General features: G+C 37.5%; 1 protein-coding gene across 1 annotated transcript in view; it reads right to left on the minus strand.

Annotated features, from left to right (window-relative positions):
- The window catches only part of TENM1 (teneurin transmembrane protein 1), a 556,826-nt gene that overhangs the window by 298,392 nt on the left and 236,977 nt on the right, over positions 1-21,457 (minus strand). The window contains exon 5 of the mRNA XM_032592148.1: positions 14,744-14,982. Coding sequence (XP_032448039.1) covers positions 14,744-14,982 — 239 coding nt within the window. The remainder of the gene's footprint in view (positions 1-14,743; positions 14,983-21,457) is intronic.

Genomic DNA, 21,457 nt, shown 5'->3' on the forward strand with positions numbered 1-21,457 from the left:
TGTCTCTTGTAAACTGCATAGAATTAGGTTTTGCTTTGTGAACTATTTTGAAAATCTTTTCCTTATAATAGGTGAGTTAAACCCATTTACATTTATTGATATGACACAACTCTATTATTTATGTTATACAGCATTATGTTATCTTTATTGAATTTCTTTGGGTAGTTTGTTTTCTTTGGTTTTTAAAAATTTCTTTTAGTATTTAAGAAGGCTTATATTTTTTGTTCTGATTACCTTTATGCTATTACCTTTTTTAAAGTTTATTTATTTATTTTGAGACAGAGAGTGAGAGAGAGAGAGAGAGAGCTGAGGAGGGCAGAGAGAGAGGGAGGGAAAATCCCAAGCAGGTTCTATGCTGTCGCCACAGAGACCGGTGTGGGGCGCGAACCCACGAACCGTGAGATCATGACCTGAGCTGAAACCAGAAGTCAGAATCTTAACTGACTGAGCCACCCAGGCATCCCTATGCTATTATTACCTTTTATAATGCCCTTATTCCTCTTCTGCTCGCTTGATCTTCTACTAGTTGGTTTGACAGCTTGAAATTATATTCTTTAACCCTCTATGTGACAATCAATGGCTTATTTTACTTTTCCCATTTTCTTTTCTCCTCTGTTCCAGCTGAATTATTATGACTTTATAAAAATATATAATATTTACCTACTATTTTTACATCTCTGTCCCCACCTTTGTTATAATCTTAAATCTACAATTAAGTAGATGTAATTTTCACCAGCAGTGATTTTGCCAAAGACTCCCTCATCATCTCTTAGTTGGATAAAGCTTGTTCTCTAAATCATAAATCAACACACTATTACCCTTAGCCTCATCTGGTGTAATGCTTGTTTTGTATGGCCTGCGAGCTAAGGACACCTTTTACATTTTTAATAGTTGAAAAAAAATCAAAAGAAAAACAATATTTCAGGACATGTGAAAATTCTATCAAATTCAAAATTCAGTTGTTGATAAAATTTTATTGGATCATTGTAACATTCCTTCATTTACATCTTGCCTATGGCTGCTTTTGGTTATAAGTTGAGTATTTGTGACAGAAACTGTAATGGCCTGCAAAGCTTAAAATATTTACTATCTGATCCTTCACAGAAAAAGTTTGCTGACTTCAAATCTGGTATGGCTTGTGGATGCAGTATTCCTTGAATCCTGGCATGTTTAAAACTGTTTTTCTATACCCAAACTGTTTGCCTTTTTATGTTCATTCTGAAACATTTTCGTAGGTCAGCAGGAACAGTTGTATTACGAGTCAGGAATTTGGGTGACTTACCAGGTTATACTTACTATGCTTCTTAGTTCTTATTAAAGTGCAATTTAAAAAATCCACGAATGACTTTTGGATAGGGGGTTTGGTATACCTCCTTAATTTTGTGATTCACTTTTATTTCTACGGGATCCTGAAATTCTAGCCTTTGTTTTCTTCTTTCCCTTCACCATCAAGCCTCCAAGGGACATTCTTTCCAAGTCAGCTCCCCTGCACCTTCAGGAGTTGTGCTTTCCAAGTTACCAACTCTAGTTCTATGCTTTAAAGCACATTTCTTTCAATTTTCAGTAGCCAGTGTTCTCAAATGCCAGGTCTGAGATCTGTTCTCATTAGTTCATTAGAATGTGGGACTTCTTGTTAATGGGAATTTTATTTTATTTTATTTTATTTTAATGTTTATTTTTGAGAGAGAGAGAGAGAGAGAGAGAGAGCAAGTGGGGGAGGGGCAGAGAGAGAGGGAGACACAGAATCTGAAGCAGGCTCCAGGCTCTGAGCTGTCAACACAGAGCCGGATGCAGGGCTCGAACCCACAAACTGTGAGATCATGACCCGAGCTGAAGTAGTATACTCAACCTACTGAGCCACCCAGGTGCTCCGGGAGTTTTATTAATTCTGTCAACATTAGGCCTCAGCACTCCTATCCTTGTTTCTATTTAGTCTTTGATTCTTGGCTCTGGTGTGGGCTACGAACCTAGTTCTGCTTCTTGTGGGTGTTTATTTTTCTACTTATATGTCATTTGAAGTGTGTAGAACTCTCTGTCTCCTACATATGCAATTGAATTGGTTTCTGTGTGGTTTTATTTGCTCTATTTGTTGGTTTGTGTTTCTTTTTGGAGGATGAGGTGTATAGATTTAGATTTCAGGGACCAATATTATTCTGCAGAAACTCAGAACTATTAGTATCTATAGATACTAATAGAAACACATGTAGAAACATGCACTTTGAAATGAATCTCTCATGGTGGGAACGTCTTATAATTTTACCTGCCTAGTGTCCTTTATGTTCAATCCTATGTACATATGAGAGAGTTGACCACATTAGGGCTATCATGTGTAATTGTGAACAGGGCCAGATTTACTAATAGGGTGATTGTGTTGAGTTTTCAAGTGTCTTTTCCTGCCCTACATAATTCTTCCTCTTACACCTCTAATGATAATAAATTCATAATGAGGACCTCATTTCTTTAAGTCAAAGTCATGATGGCAAATATATTTCAACTTCTGAGTAAACTCCAACTACAGAATCTAGACTCAGCAGGAAAGAATGTTTGTTGCATTTGATGACTTTTATCTTGGATGGGTCTGGGACAGGGAAGTGATGACATTCATGTCAGAGATTTGCCATTCTTGGTTTCCAACCCTGTCGTCTCTATTAAAATGCACATAATGTTAGGGAGATACAATACATTTTCTTTGTCACAGCCATTTTTACTTTAGTGTGAATTATCTTATTATATGGGTTGCAAGTGTAAATCCCTACCCAAAAGGAAGGCAGGTGGTACAAAAGAGTGAAGAGGGCAGGATGGGTACTCTGATGTACTGGAGAGTTCATGGTCCTTTTAGGAGGATTCCCTACTTAGCTCTAGTCGACGGTTGCCATATTATTTTTGCCATGCAAAAGATTAGATAGAAAAGTGCCTGGTACTCAATAAATGTGTGGGCAAATGGGTGAACGGAGGCTTTGGTACGCCAGATTTTTCTATTTTTCAAGAAAGACTAGAAATTTGGTGTAAACCAAATATGTTATGTAAAATCTCCAGACATGTTTTTAAATTAGTTGATAGCATTTAATGAATTCTATGTGTTCAAGAAAAACCTGCCTAGGTCATCAGATTCATTTCTGAGTTCAGGTTTTATCAGGGAGTAAAAGGCAAAACTAGGTTCCTGTTTTGGGGGATGGAACAAAACAAGAGATTGAGAATGTACTTTGGTAATGAAACAGAACAGAGCTAAAAGATGGAAAAAGTAACTGAGCTCATGACCTTGGCCTCATTAGCCAGAAGGCTTCTGAGATAGTCATTGAGAAGTCTAACTGTTTTTGTTTCTTTTCCACCTACTGAAATCACAAAAGACACATGCAGTATAATTTCCTATAAAAATAGGACTATATGCACCAGTTGGCTATGTATACTAATCATTCTGTTTTGTTTGGGCCAAAAGACATACCTATCACTGGACTCTATAAACTCATTTTATCATTTTTGGGGGAAGTGCATTTACGTATTTAATCTTGATTGTCCCTTGAATCTCCTGTTTTTAAAAATCAGCTTCCCTCCCTCCCATTAATGGGTTGCTATGTCTACATTTTATACTTCACTAATTTAAAAGACAAGACTGGTGCCTATCAGCAAGAAAAGTTATGCCAGTTAATACAAGGGCAGAATTTGGTCAGGGAACCTAAGCTAAAAATATGCAGCAGACAGGAACAGAAACCAAAGATACTAATGGTTTGTTTGGGTTTTATTCAGTCTTGAACAGGCTGTGTTTTAGGCATGACAAAGAAAGGTTCTATTTGTACCAGCTGGCTTTCAAATACTCCCACAGCCTTCTATGTTGGTAAATCTTAACTACCTCTGCAATAACCTATATGATAATCTTTGAGCATGTGCTATTATAGCCTGGAGTCGCACTGAGCATGTGCAGTGCTTTCCCACATTTTCCCACTGACATAAAAATTTTCACTTCCAAAAAAACAAATAGTTCACCTAGGTTCAAAATTCACCTGACCATTTAACTACATATGGATGGACTGAGGCTAGATTTACCACCAAGGTCAAAGATAATAATAACTTCTTGGGTCTCTGCTAGGTGGTGGGGAAACTGCTGAATAATTTGATAAACTTCAGAAATTTGGATTCATCTGGATTCTATGTCTGGAGATAGCACATGATCTTTAATAAAACCACTCCATATCAAAAGTGTCCACTTTCTTTCATAGCACAGTATACTTGCGCCTATTTTGTGGGTTTTTTTTAAATGTTTCATTTCTGAGAGACAGAGAATGTGAGTGGGGGAGGGGCAGAGAGAGAAAGGGGTACAGAGGATCCAGAGGGGGCTCTGTGCTGACAGCTCAAACTCACAAACCGTGAGATCACGACCTGAGCCTAAATGAGACGCGCAACTGACTGACCCACCCAGGTGCCCCACTTGTGCCTAATTTCTTGACAGCTGGTATCTCTTTCATGCACTGTACAACTAGTATTAGCTCGGTTTCGTGTTCTAAGTAAAATCCAAAATCTTGTATCTACCATCTCTATTTAATATTATTTTCATTTAACTCCATAATTTTATTAGTTCTGCAAAGTATCTGGAGATATGGTAGACACAAAGGACACTATGTGGTATTATTATGTGCCATATTTAATATTTATGTTTAATTACAACAAAATTCAAGGCCAAAAGTTATCTAAATACTTCCTTCCATGAACAAAGGGCAAAACTGAATGGAAGTTGAAACTAGGTTGTCTACAACATAAACAATGGGGCTCGTTGATTTGATGAAACCTATGAATATCAGACAGAGATGAATATCAGAAAGATATTCAGAATATCAGAAAGAAAACTCTGCCTCTTCTGTACTACATGGTAGAACAGCACAGATTTTTGGGACGCCTGGGTAGCTCAGTCGGGTAAGTGTCTGACTTTGGCTGAGGTCATGATCTTGTCGTTCGTGGGTTCAAGCCCCACGTCCGGCTCTGTGCTGACAGCTCAGAGCCTGGACCCTGCTTTGGATTCTGTGTCTCCCTCCCTCTCTGCTCCTCCCCGACTCGCTCTCTCTCATTCTCTCTCTCTCTCTCAAAAAAAGAACAACACAGATTACTTGCTGTCAAAATCACATTTGCATTCAGTTTTAGCCACAGCCACAAGTAGTTAAGAGCTCAACGACCTCTTCCAATGTTCCATGCACATTACGATAGCCTTCGGTTTCCTAATCGTTTGATTAGGAGACAAAATTCATTTACTATAAAAGAAATGGAATCAAGAGTTGCTTTTTTGTTTTTTACAAAGCACATATCCTATGTCTTTTCTTCCAGTTAAGGATCTCCTATTTCCAATTCAACCTGATAATCAGACATTTGTGAGGCCCTTCCTTAGAAATTCTCATGGTAAGCAATCGCTCTAGAAGTTAACTATAATGTGTTACACGAGGTCCACATTTAACTAGATTGGCAATACTATGATGAAGTTTTGATCAGCAGAAAATTACAGTGGGTCATCTTGGACCCTCTTAATTTGCTCATTTTTATCCCATAGAGAGCAATAAAAACCCCAAGAAAGGAGCTCTTGTGGAGCTATACTGTGATCTAGAAATCCACATGTGTCTTGCCTATCCTGGGGGATCTAATCTAATGCAGTGCTTTTTTTTAAACTCTTATTTAAGCTGTAATACAGTGCTCTTATTTAAACACTCTTCAGGTGGCTCCGTTGGTTAAGCGTCTGACTCTTGGTTTCTGCTCAGGTCATGATCTCACGGTTAGGGAGTTCGAGTCCCACATCAGGCTCTGTGATGACAGTGTGGAGCTTGCTTGAGATTCTTTCCCTCCCTCTCTTTCTGCCGCTTGCTTGCTTTCTCTCTCTCTCTGAAAATAAATAAATCAACTTATAAAAAATAAATAAACACTATTCATATTTTGGTGGGCATATGAGTCTACCCAGGGACCTTGTGAGATTACACCTAGCCAAGAATCCAGCCTTCCCTGAGCAAACTTCATCTGGAAGGAGTTCCTCATATATGTTTCTTTTTAAAAAAATGTGTTAATGTTTATTTTTGAGAGAGAAAGAGAAAGAGACAGAGGACGAGCATGGGAGGGACAGAGAGAGAGAGGGACTCACAAACCGCGAGATCGTGACCTGAGTCAAAGTTGGACACTTAACCAACTGAGCCACCCAGGTGCCCCTCTCATATATGTTTCTTAACTTGTCTAAAATATATAGGGGAAATTACATTTTGTGTTCTAAAACATTTGGGGGATCACAGTTTTCCACATTGTTGTGAGTCTGAAATCAAAATTTCTGAAGCACTACCCTGTGATCATCTCATCTTAGCTATTAAGCTTACTCACAGTCATAACTACCCCACAATATCATCAAGATGTGTAGACATCTGGACCCATCTCTTGTTTAGGGTGCCATTAGCTTCCATCTCCTAGTTTCCTTCCCTATTAAGTTTGATCCTTTGGCTGAGCACTTCAAAAACGTTATCACCAGCAACTATAATTTCCTTATCCCTTTGTCCTTATGCTATACTTTGCCTGCAAGCCTCTACTACCTTGGTGCAAACAATAAATTGTCCTTATTTCACTTAATTGCTCTTCTTGAAACATTAGGTATTTAGTCTCCCTACCTCAGCCCTTTACAAATATTTTAGTCTTAGAACCTCTTTATATGCTCTTAAAAATTACTCAGGACACCAAAGAGACTTGGTTGATGTAGGTTATATCTAATCAATACTTACTGTATTAGAAACTGACTGATAACTTTTTACAAGTATGTATTTATTCATTTACTGAATGGTAACAATAAACCATTATGTTTTAACATAAATAACATTATTCTGATAAATAACTATATTTTACAAAAATGACTGAGAAGTGTGACATTGTTTTACATCTTTAAGAATCTAATGTCTGCCTTCATAGAAGAGAAATGGATTCTCCCGTCTGCTTCTACATGCAGTCTCTTGTGATTTCACGTATCATGTGGCATCTGGAAAACGCCACTGTATCCTCATGGGAGAATTATAGTGAAAAAGGTAAATACTATCTTTGTGCTGTTGGGTACACAGTTTTCCTCTGTGGACCTTCCAACGGGTCTTGGGGTCCCCAGTGGTCCCCAGACCACACACGGAGGACCACTGTTCTATCACCATCATTTAAGTTTTTCTCCAGCCTCTTTAGTTGTTCCTTCTCAGTCTGCCTACCAGATAGATCCTGTGTGCTTGGCCTTCTTGAATCTTAGTATTCCCCAGAGTTCTAGCCTTCACGTTTTTTTTCTTGCTCAGCCCCCATGATTTTGGCTTCCCCACGGCTAGGCACCTCTAAACATTCAGTACCAGATATCTAATCATGTATGAGGTATCCTGACCTGTTATGTCTGTTTTCACCCTTAAACCTCTTTCTTTCCTCTAACACTCTATCATGGGTAACAGCGTCACCACCTACCCAGTCTGGAAGCCAAACAACTCTTCTCTCTCCTGCCTCAGCTAAACAGGCACTGAGTCAAGTAAGTGTGTTTTATCCTTTAAATACTTCTCGACTCCATCTTCCCCTTCTCTGTTCCCAGAAGATTATGCCCTCACTCTCACTCACCTGGATTACTACAATAGTCTCCTAATTTGTCTTCATCACTTCGATTTCACAACCTCCATCGTCCTGCCTGTCAATTCCAACTTCCATATTGCCATTAGGGTGATTTTTCCAAATGGAAATCTGAGCAAATAATTTTCCTGCTTTAATGAAAAACCATAAAAACACCCCATTTGCTCTCAGAATAAATTACAAGTACCTTAACGTGGCTTAAAATGCCTCTCATGATCTGCTCCTGCTGACTACCTTCATTTCCTGCCACCCTCCTATATTCTCCATTTGTGCTTCCTCAGGTTTTCCAATCCACTTGTATTTAATCATACACATTGTGCTTCTTCACCGCTCTGTAACGGGAATATTGCTAAGCCCCATATGAATGTGTCTCCACCCTGTAAGAGGCCACCTCTTAGTTTGGACTGTGATGAATCGGATGTTCTGTGGCTGAGACTTGGCCTTCCACACGCTGGCTCTTCTATATGAAAATTCAGCCACATTTCTGAAGTTTAAAATGGGTTAACCAGCCATCTGTTTCAAAGCCATTGCTCTAATTTAGCTTATTCTTATTCACTTCAGAGTAAGTATAGCTTAACGACTTATGCAATGTGGGTCTAAAAATATTCACATAACATAAAATATATATGTATTATATATATATATATATATATATATATATATATAATTTGGATGAGGAGAAACTAAGTTAAACAAGAGTGAAATTTCCTTTATGCAACAGAATTCACATTTACTTTGAAATCAGAGGTTTCTTGACATGTTTTTTCAGAATTTGCAAGATTGATCCTTGCTATTCTCAAATTTCTTAAGCATGCAAAGATCCAAAATTACTGACACGCTTGTCCAGTCCTCTTTTATTATGCCTTCTAGTGGATCTTTATCTATTTCACATAGTCTCATTTTAATTTCTCTACCTAGGCTAAGAAAGTGTTATATTAGAAGTACTTAGTAGGGTGACTGCCTCTTCTTGAGGCAACAAAATAATATCTTTTTTTTTTTTTAAGATTTTACGTTTAAGTAATCTTTACACCTAGCGTGGGGCTCGAACTCACAACCCTGAGATCAAGAGTCACATGCTCCACCCACTGAGCTAGCCAGGTACCCCTCTTTTTTTGTTTTAACATAATCCTTTGACGTAAGACATATATTTAACTCACTACTCATTCACCCAAGACATTATCTCTCTTACTCTATGTTTTAAATCCACAGGGTGCTAGAGTTCTAAGAAAAAAATAAGAGAAATATTTGCCTTTCATGAAAATGCCTTCATTTTGAGCAATCAGTGCTAACTGTAGTTCTGCAAATTAGTTATATGTGATGCAGGTTCTTCCTGTCATTTTAGTGCATTTGATTTGGATTGAATTTACACTTTTATTTATGACAGGTAAAAGTGCCACTTAACATAGGGGAGATAAAACTTATGGAAAATATTACACCAAAAGGTGATGTCAGATGAAAATATAAATCTCTTTTAAAGAAGAGTTCTGATAAATGCATGGATGGCAGATTTATAATTAGACTGAAGTTATACTACCATTTCCCAGACCCCTTCTTAGAGAGATTGCTAGAAAGTTAGCAGATTCATGGGTAGGAGGCAAAGTCAATGCTAATGCAGAAACTGCCATCATTATCTTGAATGGGTCCATGAGAGTGAACTGGATGTAGTAATAAGTATTAAACAGGACACCAAAAGGATTGATAATGGCCATAAGGATAAAGTAAAATGCTTTTTAGCATTATATGCTGAGTCATTTCTTGAATGTTATAAGCTATAACGTATTTTAATGAAAATGTGTTTCAACCCAGATACGGCCTCCAGATCGAAATACAAAACCATTTGAAGGGTCAAAACACCAAGGAAAAGGGAAATTGGTAAACTAAAGGCAAAGTTACAGATAGTTTAGATCAGACAGAAGGAAACAACAAACCCATCAGAGGGTTCTTGTGAAACAGACATGTCAGTTCTTAAAAGAAAAAAAAAAGTTTCAGATGACTTTGGCAAGAAGGGAAATAAAAGTAGTTCATGTTAGGATAAATTACATGCTCATTATGCTTACCTTGGCTCAAATTAATAATCCTAATAATAATCTTGTTCCACTGATAATAACCATTAGTCTTGATTTAGATCTGTTAAGCAATGCCCTAGGTGTTTTCCATGCTTCATGTCTTTTAATTAAAAAGAAAATCCATGGGCAAGGTATTATCAACATTCCCATTTTATAGATGAGGAAACTGAGGCACAGAGGCATTAATAAAGTTGCTAGAAAGTGAGAGATTGATTTTTGCTAAGCGTATTTATCTACAGTTAGTAAACTTTGTGTGAAGGGGCTTTGTGTGTTTAGATTCAATGGGGGAAACCCTCCATTTTTATTCTTTATTTTAAAAGAAACTCTAAGTTCTTGAATTTTCTGAAATCAAAATTTGCCATATTCTGTTTCATTTCTTCACTGTATTGTGAGGCATTTACACTTTCTTTGTGAAGAAGGCAAAATGAACACATTCTACTCCTCTCATTCTATCACTTCCAGCACTTTCTCGCTCCCCTGTAATAACAGCCCCAGAAAGCAGGGCAATTTGGATCCATAAAAAGGAGGCACAAGAAAGCACTGAAATCAATGTCACTCAATTTTGGTGCAGACAGCAGAGTGAAGTAGGCCCTTTGCCCTCTTGAATAGTTTCCTCCCTAAACTTTTGATCAGAGAACTGGGCTCAATATTCTCTCTCCCCTAATTCTATATTAATATCCATTCTGGTCAACTTTCTACATGTGGGCTATATATAGTATGTCATGCCAAGGAGAATTATGGACTGAAATTATTTCATCTACAGAGTTTGGACACTACCTACATACCCTGAAGGTGGTAGGAATCGTTTCCAATTTCATAGCAGAGGAAAAGGAACATCAATGTCATTAACTAATGATACTGGTTTTGAGAGCCGGAAATCCCTACTCCCCTACTCATTTAATGCAGCAGCCCATTTGACCCCAGGCACAATGTATTCCTGTGAGTTTCTACTGCCTCTTCCAGAAAGTGCTGACTGTGGAGAAACTTGATCAAAACATCAAAGATTACCAGAGAAGCTGCATCTGTGCCCTTCGCAACCATTGATGAAGTACCTTAACCTCGCCTTCTCTCGATGCCTTACATATGGTCATCTGTCTTCCTGACTACTACTTCATATGGCTTATTTGTAAATTCAAGCAAATGTGCTTCTGACTGGCACTGATACATCACTGATGCCAAAATATCAGAGAGGATGAAGCACAAGGACATATTTTTTGATTCACATGGAAAATATTACAGATTTATGGGGAAGTGATGACAATAGCCATTCCATGATATCTTCATATAATCAGTATCCTTCCATGCCTCCCTTCACCAGATTTTATGACCTCAAAACTTATTTAAAAGAATTACTCTCCTGCTGACCTGAAAGACATAGTGGGGAGGTGTGGGGATGGGGCTGGGTGCCTGAACCACCTAGCTCTGACTTTTCATGTGCTGAATTTCCACAGTGTTCCAATGACCACTTACAGAGCCATAATGCACAGAACGTCTACTGATGTCCCATTGATATCGATGTGATTTCCCCCAGTGGATTGAGGCCAGCACAGCATACAGCCATTAATATCTAAAGGTTATGTATAATGGATAATAGAGGAAAATGAAATAGCAGAAAGGAATTTGCACGGGAAACAGAAGCAGTAAATAGTTTCAGTGTAAGATTTTACTTGGGTTATACAGCAACTGCAAAGGGGGGATTGAAAAAAAATGATGACTCTGACAGACTCAGCAAGAGCTGAGAGTGAAATAGTTTCATATTTGGAAATGTAATACTTTTTTACTTTGACTACAGAAAGCCATTTAAAAATCATCTTGTATGTTACAGTTCTTAAGTGACATCATTCACCTGCATGCTTGCTGAGGAATCCTTACCCTATCCTCCTGAGGTGGCTTGCAATATGGCAAAGACGGGGTAAATCGAGGAAGAGACTTTAATTGCCCTATCCAAAGTCACATAATGTCCAGTTCATGATAGAAAAAAAAAAGTTATGGTATTTGCCGTTAACATCTCATTTCGAACCAATTCAACCCACTGTGCTAGCACTTAGCCTGATAGTTCTACAATCTAAAACAGCTCACAATAAATGATTTGAACAGATATCTTTCACCAATCAACAAAGCTTAGCTGCACACACCGTTGCAATGGATGACCAGGTAAATGTAGTTTAATTTGTAATTTAATAACAACAAAATTGGTGGATTTGTTTACTAGACCAAGAAGTCAGTGAGCTACAGAGTTTGCTGCAGTGCTGGAGGGGCAGCAAAGCCTAGTGCCAAAGAGGACTATGTGCTCTGCAGTCAGTCCACTCTGGCTTAAAGCTCAGGATCCCCACTTTCTAGTGAGGTGACCTCTTAATCTCATTATGACCTCTACATGACCTCTTATCTTTGCTGTGCCTCAGTATGCTCACTTCTAAACTATATATAATACCGATACGTGCCCTTAAGGATTGTTGTGAGAATTAAATGAGCTAATACAAGTAAAATGCTTAGCATCAATCATTTTTGTCGACAAATTTTATTGATAGGATTGCTTTGTGCCAGGCACTGATCTCGATGCTGGGATGCAGCCACAAACATGGTTAACTCTGAGAGCCACTGAATTTTCATAGAGAATAACAGGGGTGCCTGGGTGGCTCAGTCGGTTAAGTGTCCAACTCTTGGTTTCAGCTCGGGTCATGATCTCGCAGTTCGTGAGATCAAGCCCTGCATAAGGCTCTGTGTTGACTGTGCACAGCCTGCTTGGGATATTCTCTCTCTCTCTCTCTCTCTCTCAAAATAAATAAATAAACACTTTTTAAAAAATAGTGAACAACAGTTATAAAGAGAATGATGATAACAACAACAACAATAATAATATTTAACATTTATTGTATACTTACTATGTTTTGGGTACTATTCCAACTTCTTCTGTTACATTAACTCATTTAATTCTCATAACAACTCTATGTTATAGGCACTATTTTAGGCCCATTTATCAGATAAGGAAATGGAGGCCATAAAATGTTAAATAATTTGCCCAAGGTAACATGCCTAATAAGGGGCAGAGGTCTGCAAATCCATGTTCATAATGACTGCACTATATTGCCTTAATGTCATGTCGATATCATATGACATTGTTCACCCTATAAAAAAGGCAGACTTTGCAATGACTGAAATGTTCTATTTTCACTTATGAAATAAATAAATATATAAGCTAATTAAACAAGTCTCAAAGTATATAATAGAATTTTTGATACAAGGCCATCATAATAAATTTAAATGGAAACATAGGTTTGAACACCATACAAACCTATTAATAAAAAGCTTGCTATTATCTGGATTTGTTTATAGCGGGGTTATTAAGTCTTAGATCTAAAACATTATCTCTCTATACAGTAAAAGTTAATAGAAGATAATCCATAAGGTAAGAGTCTGTCTCATAATTGAACAAGAACATTTAAAAAGGCCTCTAATGAATTTAGACTTCTCAAATCAGTCCTTGTTTTGAGTGATTCCATATTAAAATCATGTTTGTATTACAGTACTTTGTCATCCCCTAGCTTCATTCCTTCAGCATTATTCCTCATTACAGATTATTACAAACCAAATAAATATACATGTTGGGTTATCCTAAAATGTGATAAAAGACACAATTTTGATATTATAGGTAATATTATCCATATTCAATAGAAGCACCATTCAAATATATTCAGATTGTATGATAAAAATATAAAAGAGATAATCATGAACATCAATATACGCTATGTTCCTATACTGTTGACATTATCAGTGACTTCCTTACAAAATAAATCTATTTACTTAGCATCCCCTGTTCTATGACTCCTATAAAATCGGTTCTGTGAACTTTCTTATTGTTCACATTTTGAATAAATCTGAATAAACCAAACTCCCCTTATTTGTTTATAATTTCAAGAAAGTCCAAATCTGTTTTAATCTACTTCTGAGAATCATATTCAGTGTACCTTCATGGGTAATTCTGCTTCAGTTAGGAAACCAGGTTAAACCTGACAAGAAATTACTAGTGCCATACCTGGGTAGAATCTTTCTCTACCATGATATTCTATTCATTCTAGGAATAGGGCTTCCACAAAGTACATGTTTCTTAAGTTAATTTACATTAAAAAAATTTTTTTAATGTTTTTATTTTTGAGACAGAGAGAGACAGAGCATGAGCAGGGGAGGGGCAGAGAGAGAGAGAGAGAAAGACACAGAATCTGAAGCAGGCTCCAGGCTCTGAGCTGTCAGCACAGAGCCTGATGCAGGGCTCGAACTCATGGACTGTGAGATCATGACCTGAGCTGAAGTCGGACGCTTAACCAACTGAGCCAGCCAGGCGCCCAAAGTTAATTTACATTTGAGACTGCAGAACCACTCGAGCAAGGAAATTAATGTTCAGTCAAAATAAAATGCCATCCAGAAAAATCAATACAATTTACTATCAAGTGAGGGAGACTTTAATCAGGGTGACTCCAGAACAATATTTTTCTTAAACGTGGAAAGAGTGCCTCAAGACTGTTTTCTCCTTTACCGCCCCAAACACAGTATCCATACAATTCTGCAAGCCATTTACCTTGTGAAAAGAAGAATACATTTTTTAAATCTCGGTGTAAAACTGAATTCTTGGGAAGAAATTATGTGCTGGATTTTCTGATAGCTTCCAAATAACTACTACTTTAATGAAATTGCTACCTGAAAATCTGGTAGCAGTATTACTGTTTAACTATAATTTAAGAAGCTATTGTAGATTGGTACTTATGACTTCTAATGAGAAAACCATAACAACCTTTTAATTGAAGGGAAAATGGTTAACTACAGTAATTGCAATCAATAAGACTGCGTTAGTAGTATAAATATTTCTTCTCAAGGAGCATTCCTTACTCTCCTCAGCAGTATTTAAGGTTAGGAAGTGCAAAAAAAAAAACAACAAAAAACCACCTCATTAGAAATCCGTCTGTTATTTATAATACTAAGGCTTGGTTCAAATTTTGGGCCCCAGAGTTGAGAGAGAGTCTCCTCCCCCACCTCCACCACAAGCGAAGCAAGACTTTGAGAAGAAAAGAGACATGGCAAAAAAGGCTTACCAATCACATAGGCGAGTAACAAAGCCAAAGTCACTGTGATTGCAGTGGCGCTCAAGGCCGTGCACTTCCAGTTGCAGCACCTGTAAGGTTTGTTAAAGGTAAAGGCAGGTCTGGAAAAGGTGCTTCGAGGAAGTGGCCTGGGAGGGGGCGAGTACACGGTATTGGACGTCAGAGGGTAGTTTTGACTGGCTGCACTGAAGATAGCTGAGGAGCCAGATCCATGTTTAAACAGGAAATGCCTGCAAAAAGGAAACAAAAAGTTTGGGCTATAAAACCAAAGCCAGTTGTCACAAAGACACCAAGTACACTAATTTCAATCACGCTTTGACAAAGCTCAGGAGAACCTGCAGTGTCCCCATGAAATTGTCATATACCAACAAGTGAACTCCAAACTGCCTTTGGTGGTCTCCTTTTGTTTTCTCCATTTACACTTTTAGGAGGCAGAGAGAGGCCTTCTGTTCCCTGACTTGCTGGCTAGTGAATTTCTCAAACCCTTGAGTGTTAACGTTCCACGTTTGATGTTATTTGCTATACTGCTCCTTTTCATTAACTATGATACTCAAGAGTTGATTCAAAAACAGAAGTATCATCTGGCATATTTGAAATCTGACTGTCTTAGAAACCAGTATTTTATTTAGAGATTAGCTTTCACAGACATATTTTCAAGCAATATTCTATTATAAAAGTTGTCAAACATACAGCCAAGTTGAAAAAATTTTATGTAAACACTCATATACTCACCAATTAGATTCTACAGTAGACATATGACTGTACTAACTTTACCACATATTTCCCCATCTCTCTGTTCCTGTCTTCATCCATCAGTCCATCTTAGTTTTTAAGCACTTCAAAGTAAATTGCATACATCAGTATACTTCCCTTCATATATTTCAACTTGCATATTATCTGGAGTTCAATATTTTTTACAGATTTTTAAATATAACATTTATACATGATGAGTTGGACTCTTTTAGATTCCACATATAAGTGGTATCATACCATATTTGTCTTTCTCTGTCTGACTTATCTCACTTAGCATAATGCCCTCAAGGTCCATCCACGAACTCATAAAAACAGAACAGAATGGTGGTCACCAGGGCCTGAGAGGTCAGAGAACAGCAGGGATGTTTAAGGGCATAAACTTGCAACTAGTAGATAAATAATTCCTGAAGATATAATGTACAGTAGAGTCACTACAGATGACAATATTGTATTAGAATCATCAACCTTGCTAATAGAGATCTTAATTATCTCCACCACAAAAAAGAAATGATAATGATGTGACGTCATAAAGGTGTTAACTAATGCGACAATGGCAATCATACTGTAATATAAATGGGTCAAATCAACAGGCTGTACATCTTAAACTTACACAACGTTGTATGTAAATAGATTTCAATAAAAAATGATACATGATGAAATGCACAAATTTTAAGTGTACATTTGCTGAGATTTGACAAATGTAATCTCCTTTGCAACATAAACCCTTATCGAGATACAGAACACTCCCATCACCCCAGGATGTTTCCTCCTGCCTCTCTAAGTAAATCCTTACCCCACTTCCCCCAGACAACCACTACTTAGCATTTTTTCTACATGCATTAGTTTTGCCTGTTCCAGAACTTCGTGCTGCTGTCATGTTTGAATTACTACAGGATGATTATTGACTGCTCATGACTACTGTAATATAGATATTTCATAAACAGTAATGATTTATTGCCATGGAAGGACTTGCCAAAAACAAATACATGGAAGTATGTTTTCGTGCACATATTTTACACGTACTGAGTGCTGTGTGCCATGCATCGTGCTAAATGCTTCTCTCAGTCTTCACTCATAGGAAATAGGCTGCATTATGATCCTCATGGTGCATTTAAGGGCATGGAGGCCAAAAGGGGTTTAAGAAACTTGCCTAGCGGGGCCTGGGTGGCTCAGTCAATTAAGGGGCAGACTTGATTTCGGCTCAGGTCATGGTCTCATGGTCCATGAGTTTGAGCCCAGCATTGTCTCCGTGCTGACAGTGTGGAGCCTGCCTGGGACTCTCTATCTCCCTCTGTCTCTGCCCCACCCCTGCTCACTGTCTCTGTCTTTCTCTCAAAAATAAATAAATAAACTTAAAAAAAAAAAAAACTTGCCTAAATTCACCTAGTAAGTGAATGACAGAACCAGAATAGGAGCCCAGGTCACTCTGGCTCCAAAGTCCTTAATCTTAACCTCTCTCCTGTGCCACCAGGGCAGTAAAATGCACTGCTAAGCAAAAGACATTATGGTGCTACATTTTAATGTACTACTACAACACAAAACCCCTCCACAAAATAGAGAGCCAACATCACCTTGTCACATATGACCAAATGCACAAATCATTAAGCCTACATTAAGAATGCTTTCCAATTTCCAGTGTTAAAGAAGAAAAGCATATATGCTTAAAGGAGGAAAGCAAATGTTTAAAAGAGAAAACAACTACCTAACAAGCCAGTTAATGAAAAATCTCCACACTAGAGGATTTTGCTTTAGTATCATGAGGGTAAAGGTTATTTAAAGGGCAGGGTTGCTGAAAATAGAACACATTCACAAGCCTTTCTGGAGGGCGATTTGGGATTATGTGTCAGAAGACTTTAAATATGCATATTCTTTGCTGAATAATTATGCCTAGAGGAATTTATCCCTAGGAAATTATGTGTCTGACAATTTCTGTAACAAGTTGTTCGTTGCAGTGCTATTTGTAATAGCACAAAATAAATACCTAAGTGCTCAATAATTGGTATTTGCTTAAGTAAGCTATTTTACAAACACATAGTAGAATACTATACAACCATCACAAATTGTGCTGTAAAAGAATATTCACTAGGAAAAGTGTTTACAAATATCACCAAGTGAAGAAAGGCAGCTTCAAAACAGTATGGGCAACAAGATACAATTTTTAAAATAAAAAAAATATATGTTCATGGAAAAATAGTAACTTGGGTTACCTTTGGGATAGGAGTATTATTATTTTTTTTAATATATATTCTCTGCCTTGAGCTTACATTGCGTTTGTAACAAGTATCAAGAAGATGGGAGGTGGGGTAAATGGAAAAAATGCACTGCTTAACACCAACCACACCGTAGTCGGTTCTATTTACATAAACATGATTTGCTGAGCACTTAGGAAGGCTAGACACCGAGGCACCTTATGTGCAATTTTTTGATTCTCATATGCGTATGAGGTTGATACTATTCTAATCTTACAGATGATGAAACAGACACCAGAAGAGGTTTAGTAGGAATAAAATGGTGGTGATAATAGTAGTTATCATAATAATGATAATAAGAGGTAACTTCATTAAGTGCTTACTTGTGCCAGGCATTGTTCTAAATACTTTATAAACTATTAGATCATTTATTCTTCCCCAAAACCCCATTAAAGGAAATACCTCCATCTACAGATGAGAAAACCAATGAACAGAGAGGTTCAGTTTTCCCTGGTCCCACAGTCAGTAAATGGTGAAGCTGAGTTTCAAACACAAGCAGGCTGGCCCCAAAGCCATTGCTCTCAACCACTACATGACACTACACTATACTAGGGTTATGCAGTTAGCGGACGTGGTAAGATAAGAACCCACACCTGTTCGGACACAGAAGCAGCATGTGGATAATACTGAATTGAGCCACACTTTTACCCTGTTTCTCTTGGGACCAATGACAAGCGTGAAAATGCTGGCTACAGACTCACAGAGATGTAAGGAAACTCAGTAATCTTCTAATAGCCCAAAGCCCTGATTTTGCAGTTAGCAAAACTGAGGCCCAGAAAATGAAATGGATTACCTAAAAGTAACATAGGTAGTTAATGGCATAAATGAGCTTGGAATCGGGGACTTTCAAAAGAGAGGGCTATTTCCATCCCCCTATGCTACCTGCTAACCAGTCTTCACCGGGTTACTACCAGGTTCTAATCTCTTGGGTTAACTGATCCAGGCCAAATACAATGTGCTCCGACAGTACTATGTAATACATGTCTATTTTTCTTTATGTCACATGTTCTTACAGTCAATTTTAAAGACCATCTTAACTATTCTGGATGAATAGGGAAGCATTACAAAGAAGCTACCCTTTAGTTGTAAAGAACATAAAGGAGTTATTGCTGCTTCTCAGGGCACCTAATGTATCCCCAGAATGAAGAAACAGTATATAGTAGAAATAAGAATAAATATATTAAAAAAGTGACTCACAGCATTATGCTCCTTCCATTTAATTGTACTTCCTCTTTAATCCCTGAAATGGTATCCTCCATTTACAAAGAGGTGAATTTCTTCTTTAATGCCTGCTTAGCTCTCCCAGGCTATGTTTTCCCCTTTGGCTATCTAATTTACGAGAGAGCAAGAAGTGTAGCACTTTAGAGACAGCAGAGTGGAGTAACCTCCCCATCTCCTCACCACGACCTGGTAGTTACTCTGGAGGTGACAAAATGTCACTTGGATATAACCAATCCTGCACAGCAACATTCTGGTATGTTCCTATGGGGTAAAAGGGAAACCCAGCAGTATGGGGTGTTTTCTTCACAGTGATTGGAGATAAAATCTTCGATCCTTTGCATATTTATGAAGGAGAACAATTGGATTTTAGAGACAATGTAAGTGGCCCTGTATGTTGGATATTGATTTGGTTTGGTATATCATTAAGGGGGAGAAGAAAGACAAAGAAAGACAGAGAATTGTTGGCTATTATGATGGCAATTACAAGCAATAATCAATATCCCTGAGCACTGTAATTTCATCGTGACATACACCAAAGGATTTACAAATGCAGTTTCATAAGTAAAATATTACAGCATAATGAATAAATTCAGCAGTCACAGCAGAGCAACATTTACACTAATTCGTATTTGAGTGGAATCCAAATCACAGTCCTCAGTGAGGGTAGATAATAAAATGAGTTCATATACTAAGGTTCCTGTTTTCTTATTAACAAGCTGAGATTAAGATTCCATGCTCAAGGAATCTATACTTTGATGTGCATCATGAAAAACAGCACTGCAAATGCTACGCATTGTCCTAGGCCTTGCAATCCATTGTTGGAAAGTGAAACTACTGCCGAAATGTGTTTTCATAGTCCCCGAAAAAAGTAGGAGCATAAAGACAAATGCGCAGTGCTAGACTTCAGCTATGTGCTCATAAAATCAGATCATCTGTCTAAGCACATTGCTTTTCCCTGGGGACCTGAGGATATACTAAAATGTTGCTATCAATTTCATACAATTGGGTTTTTTGCACAGAGCAAATGATAAAAATGCGGTTCAAGAGTTTATGTGTAAGTAGTACTCTCCTTTGCATCTGTTTTAATATTCAAGTTCAAATTTAAAAAGGAAAAGCAAGATATTGCCAAAAGGAAATGGGCATATAAGGAAATTGAAAAAAAAAAATATCTTCGAGACTGATGAGACCCAGTGGTGGTAAGTGGGAATATAATAAATGCTCCTGTAAGGATTTTAAAATCATCTATAAAAAAAGGGGAAAATGTACTCTCTCTTTTTAAACCCCTCATGCTACATAATTCTGAGGGTATCTGTTAGCACTAAATAATGTGATTTAATGTGGCACTTAAAATTCTATAGGAAATAGACAGAAATCTACAGCTTTCTAACAACAGATGCATAAATAACCAATGAAATTTTTTCTTTTACATCTTGTAAACATGCTTATGAGACGAATAGCTAAACCTGTATTCCCTTAGCTATAAGCATTTGACTCATTTTTATACCCAGAAGAAGGAATTCAACTTATTTCCAGTTCGCAGCTGAGGCTGATTTTTAAAAATAAAATAAAAAAGAAGATTGCAATGAAAAAGCCTTGAGTCAAGTTATTATGGCCAAATTACATTCAGATAGAATGGTGGAATTTAGGCTATTCTTATTTTTAAAAAACATTATTATATGCATTTTTATTGTGATTAAAAACCACAAAATATGAAATTTACCATCTTATTTAGTTTTAATTTTAAGTGGACTCCACGCCCAATGTGGGGCTTGAACTCAGAACCCTGAGATGAAGAGTTGCATGCTCTACTGACTGAGCCAGTCAGGTGCCCCCATCCTAACTATTTTTAAGGGTATAGTTCAATAGCATTTATTGTTGTGAAACCGATATCTTGCAAATATGAAACTCCATACCCATTAAACAACCTCCTTTTTCCCTTTCCCTCAGCCCCTGGGAACCACCACTTTGCTCTCTCTTTCTATGAATTTGACTAGTTTAGATGCCTGATGTAAGTGGAATCATACACTATTTGTCTTTTTGTGACTGGTTTATTGCACTTAGCATAATGTCCTGAAGGTATCTCACATGTAGCATAGGACAGGGTTTCCTTCCTTTTCAAAAGGCTGGACTCTATTACATGTAAATACAGTACCACATTTTCTTTATCCATTCATCTGTCCACGGACATTTGGGCTGCTTCCACTTCTTGGCTATTGTGGATAATGCTGCTACGAATATGGGTGTGCAAATATCTCTTTGCGATCCTGTTTTCAATTCTTTTGAATATATACCCCCAAAGTGGGATTGTTGGATCATACAATACCTCTCTTTTTAATTTTTTGAGGGACCTCCATATCATTTTACATGGCAGTTGCACCATTTTACAACCCCAGCAATGGCACACAGGAGCTCCATTTTCTCTACATCTTTGATAATACTTGTCATTTTCTATTTTTTTTTTTTTTGATGGTAGTCCCTAATG

Source organism: Lynx canadensis, chromosome X, assembly GCF_007474595.2.
Source record: "Lynx canadensis isolate LIC74 chromosome X, mLynCan4.pri.v2, whole genome shotgun sequence".
NCBI lineage: Eukaryota > Metazoa > Chordata > Mammalia > Carnivora > Felidae > Lynx > Lynx canadensis.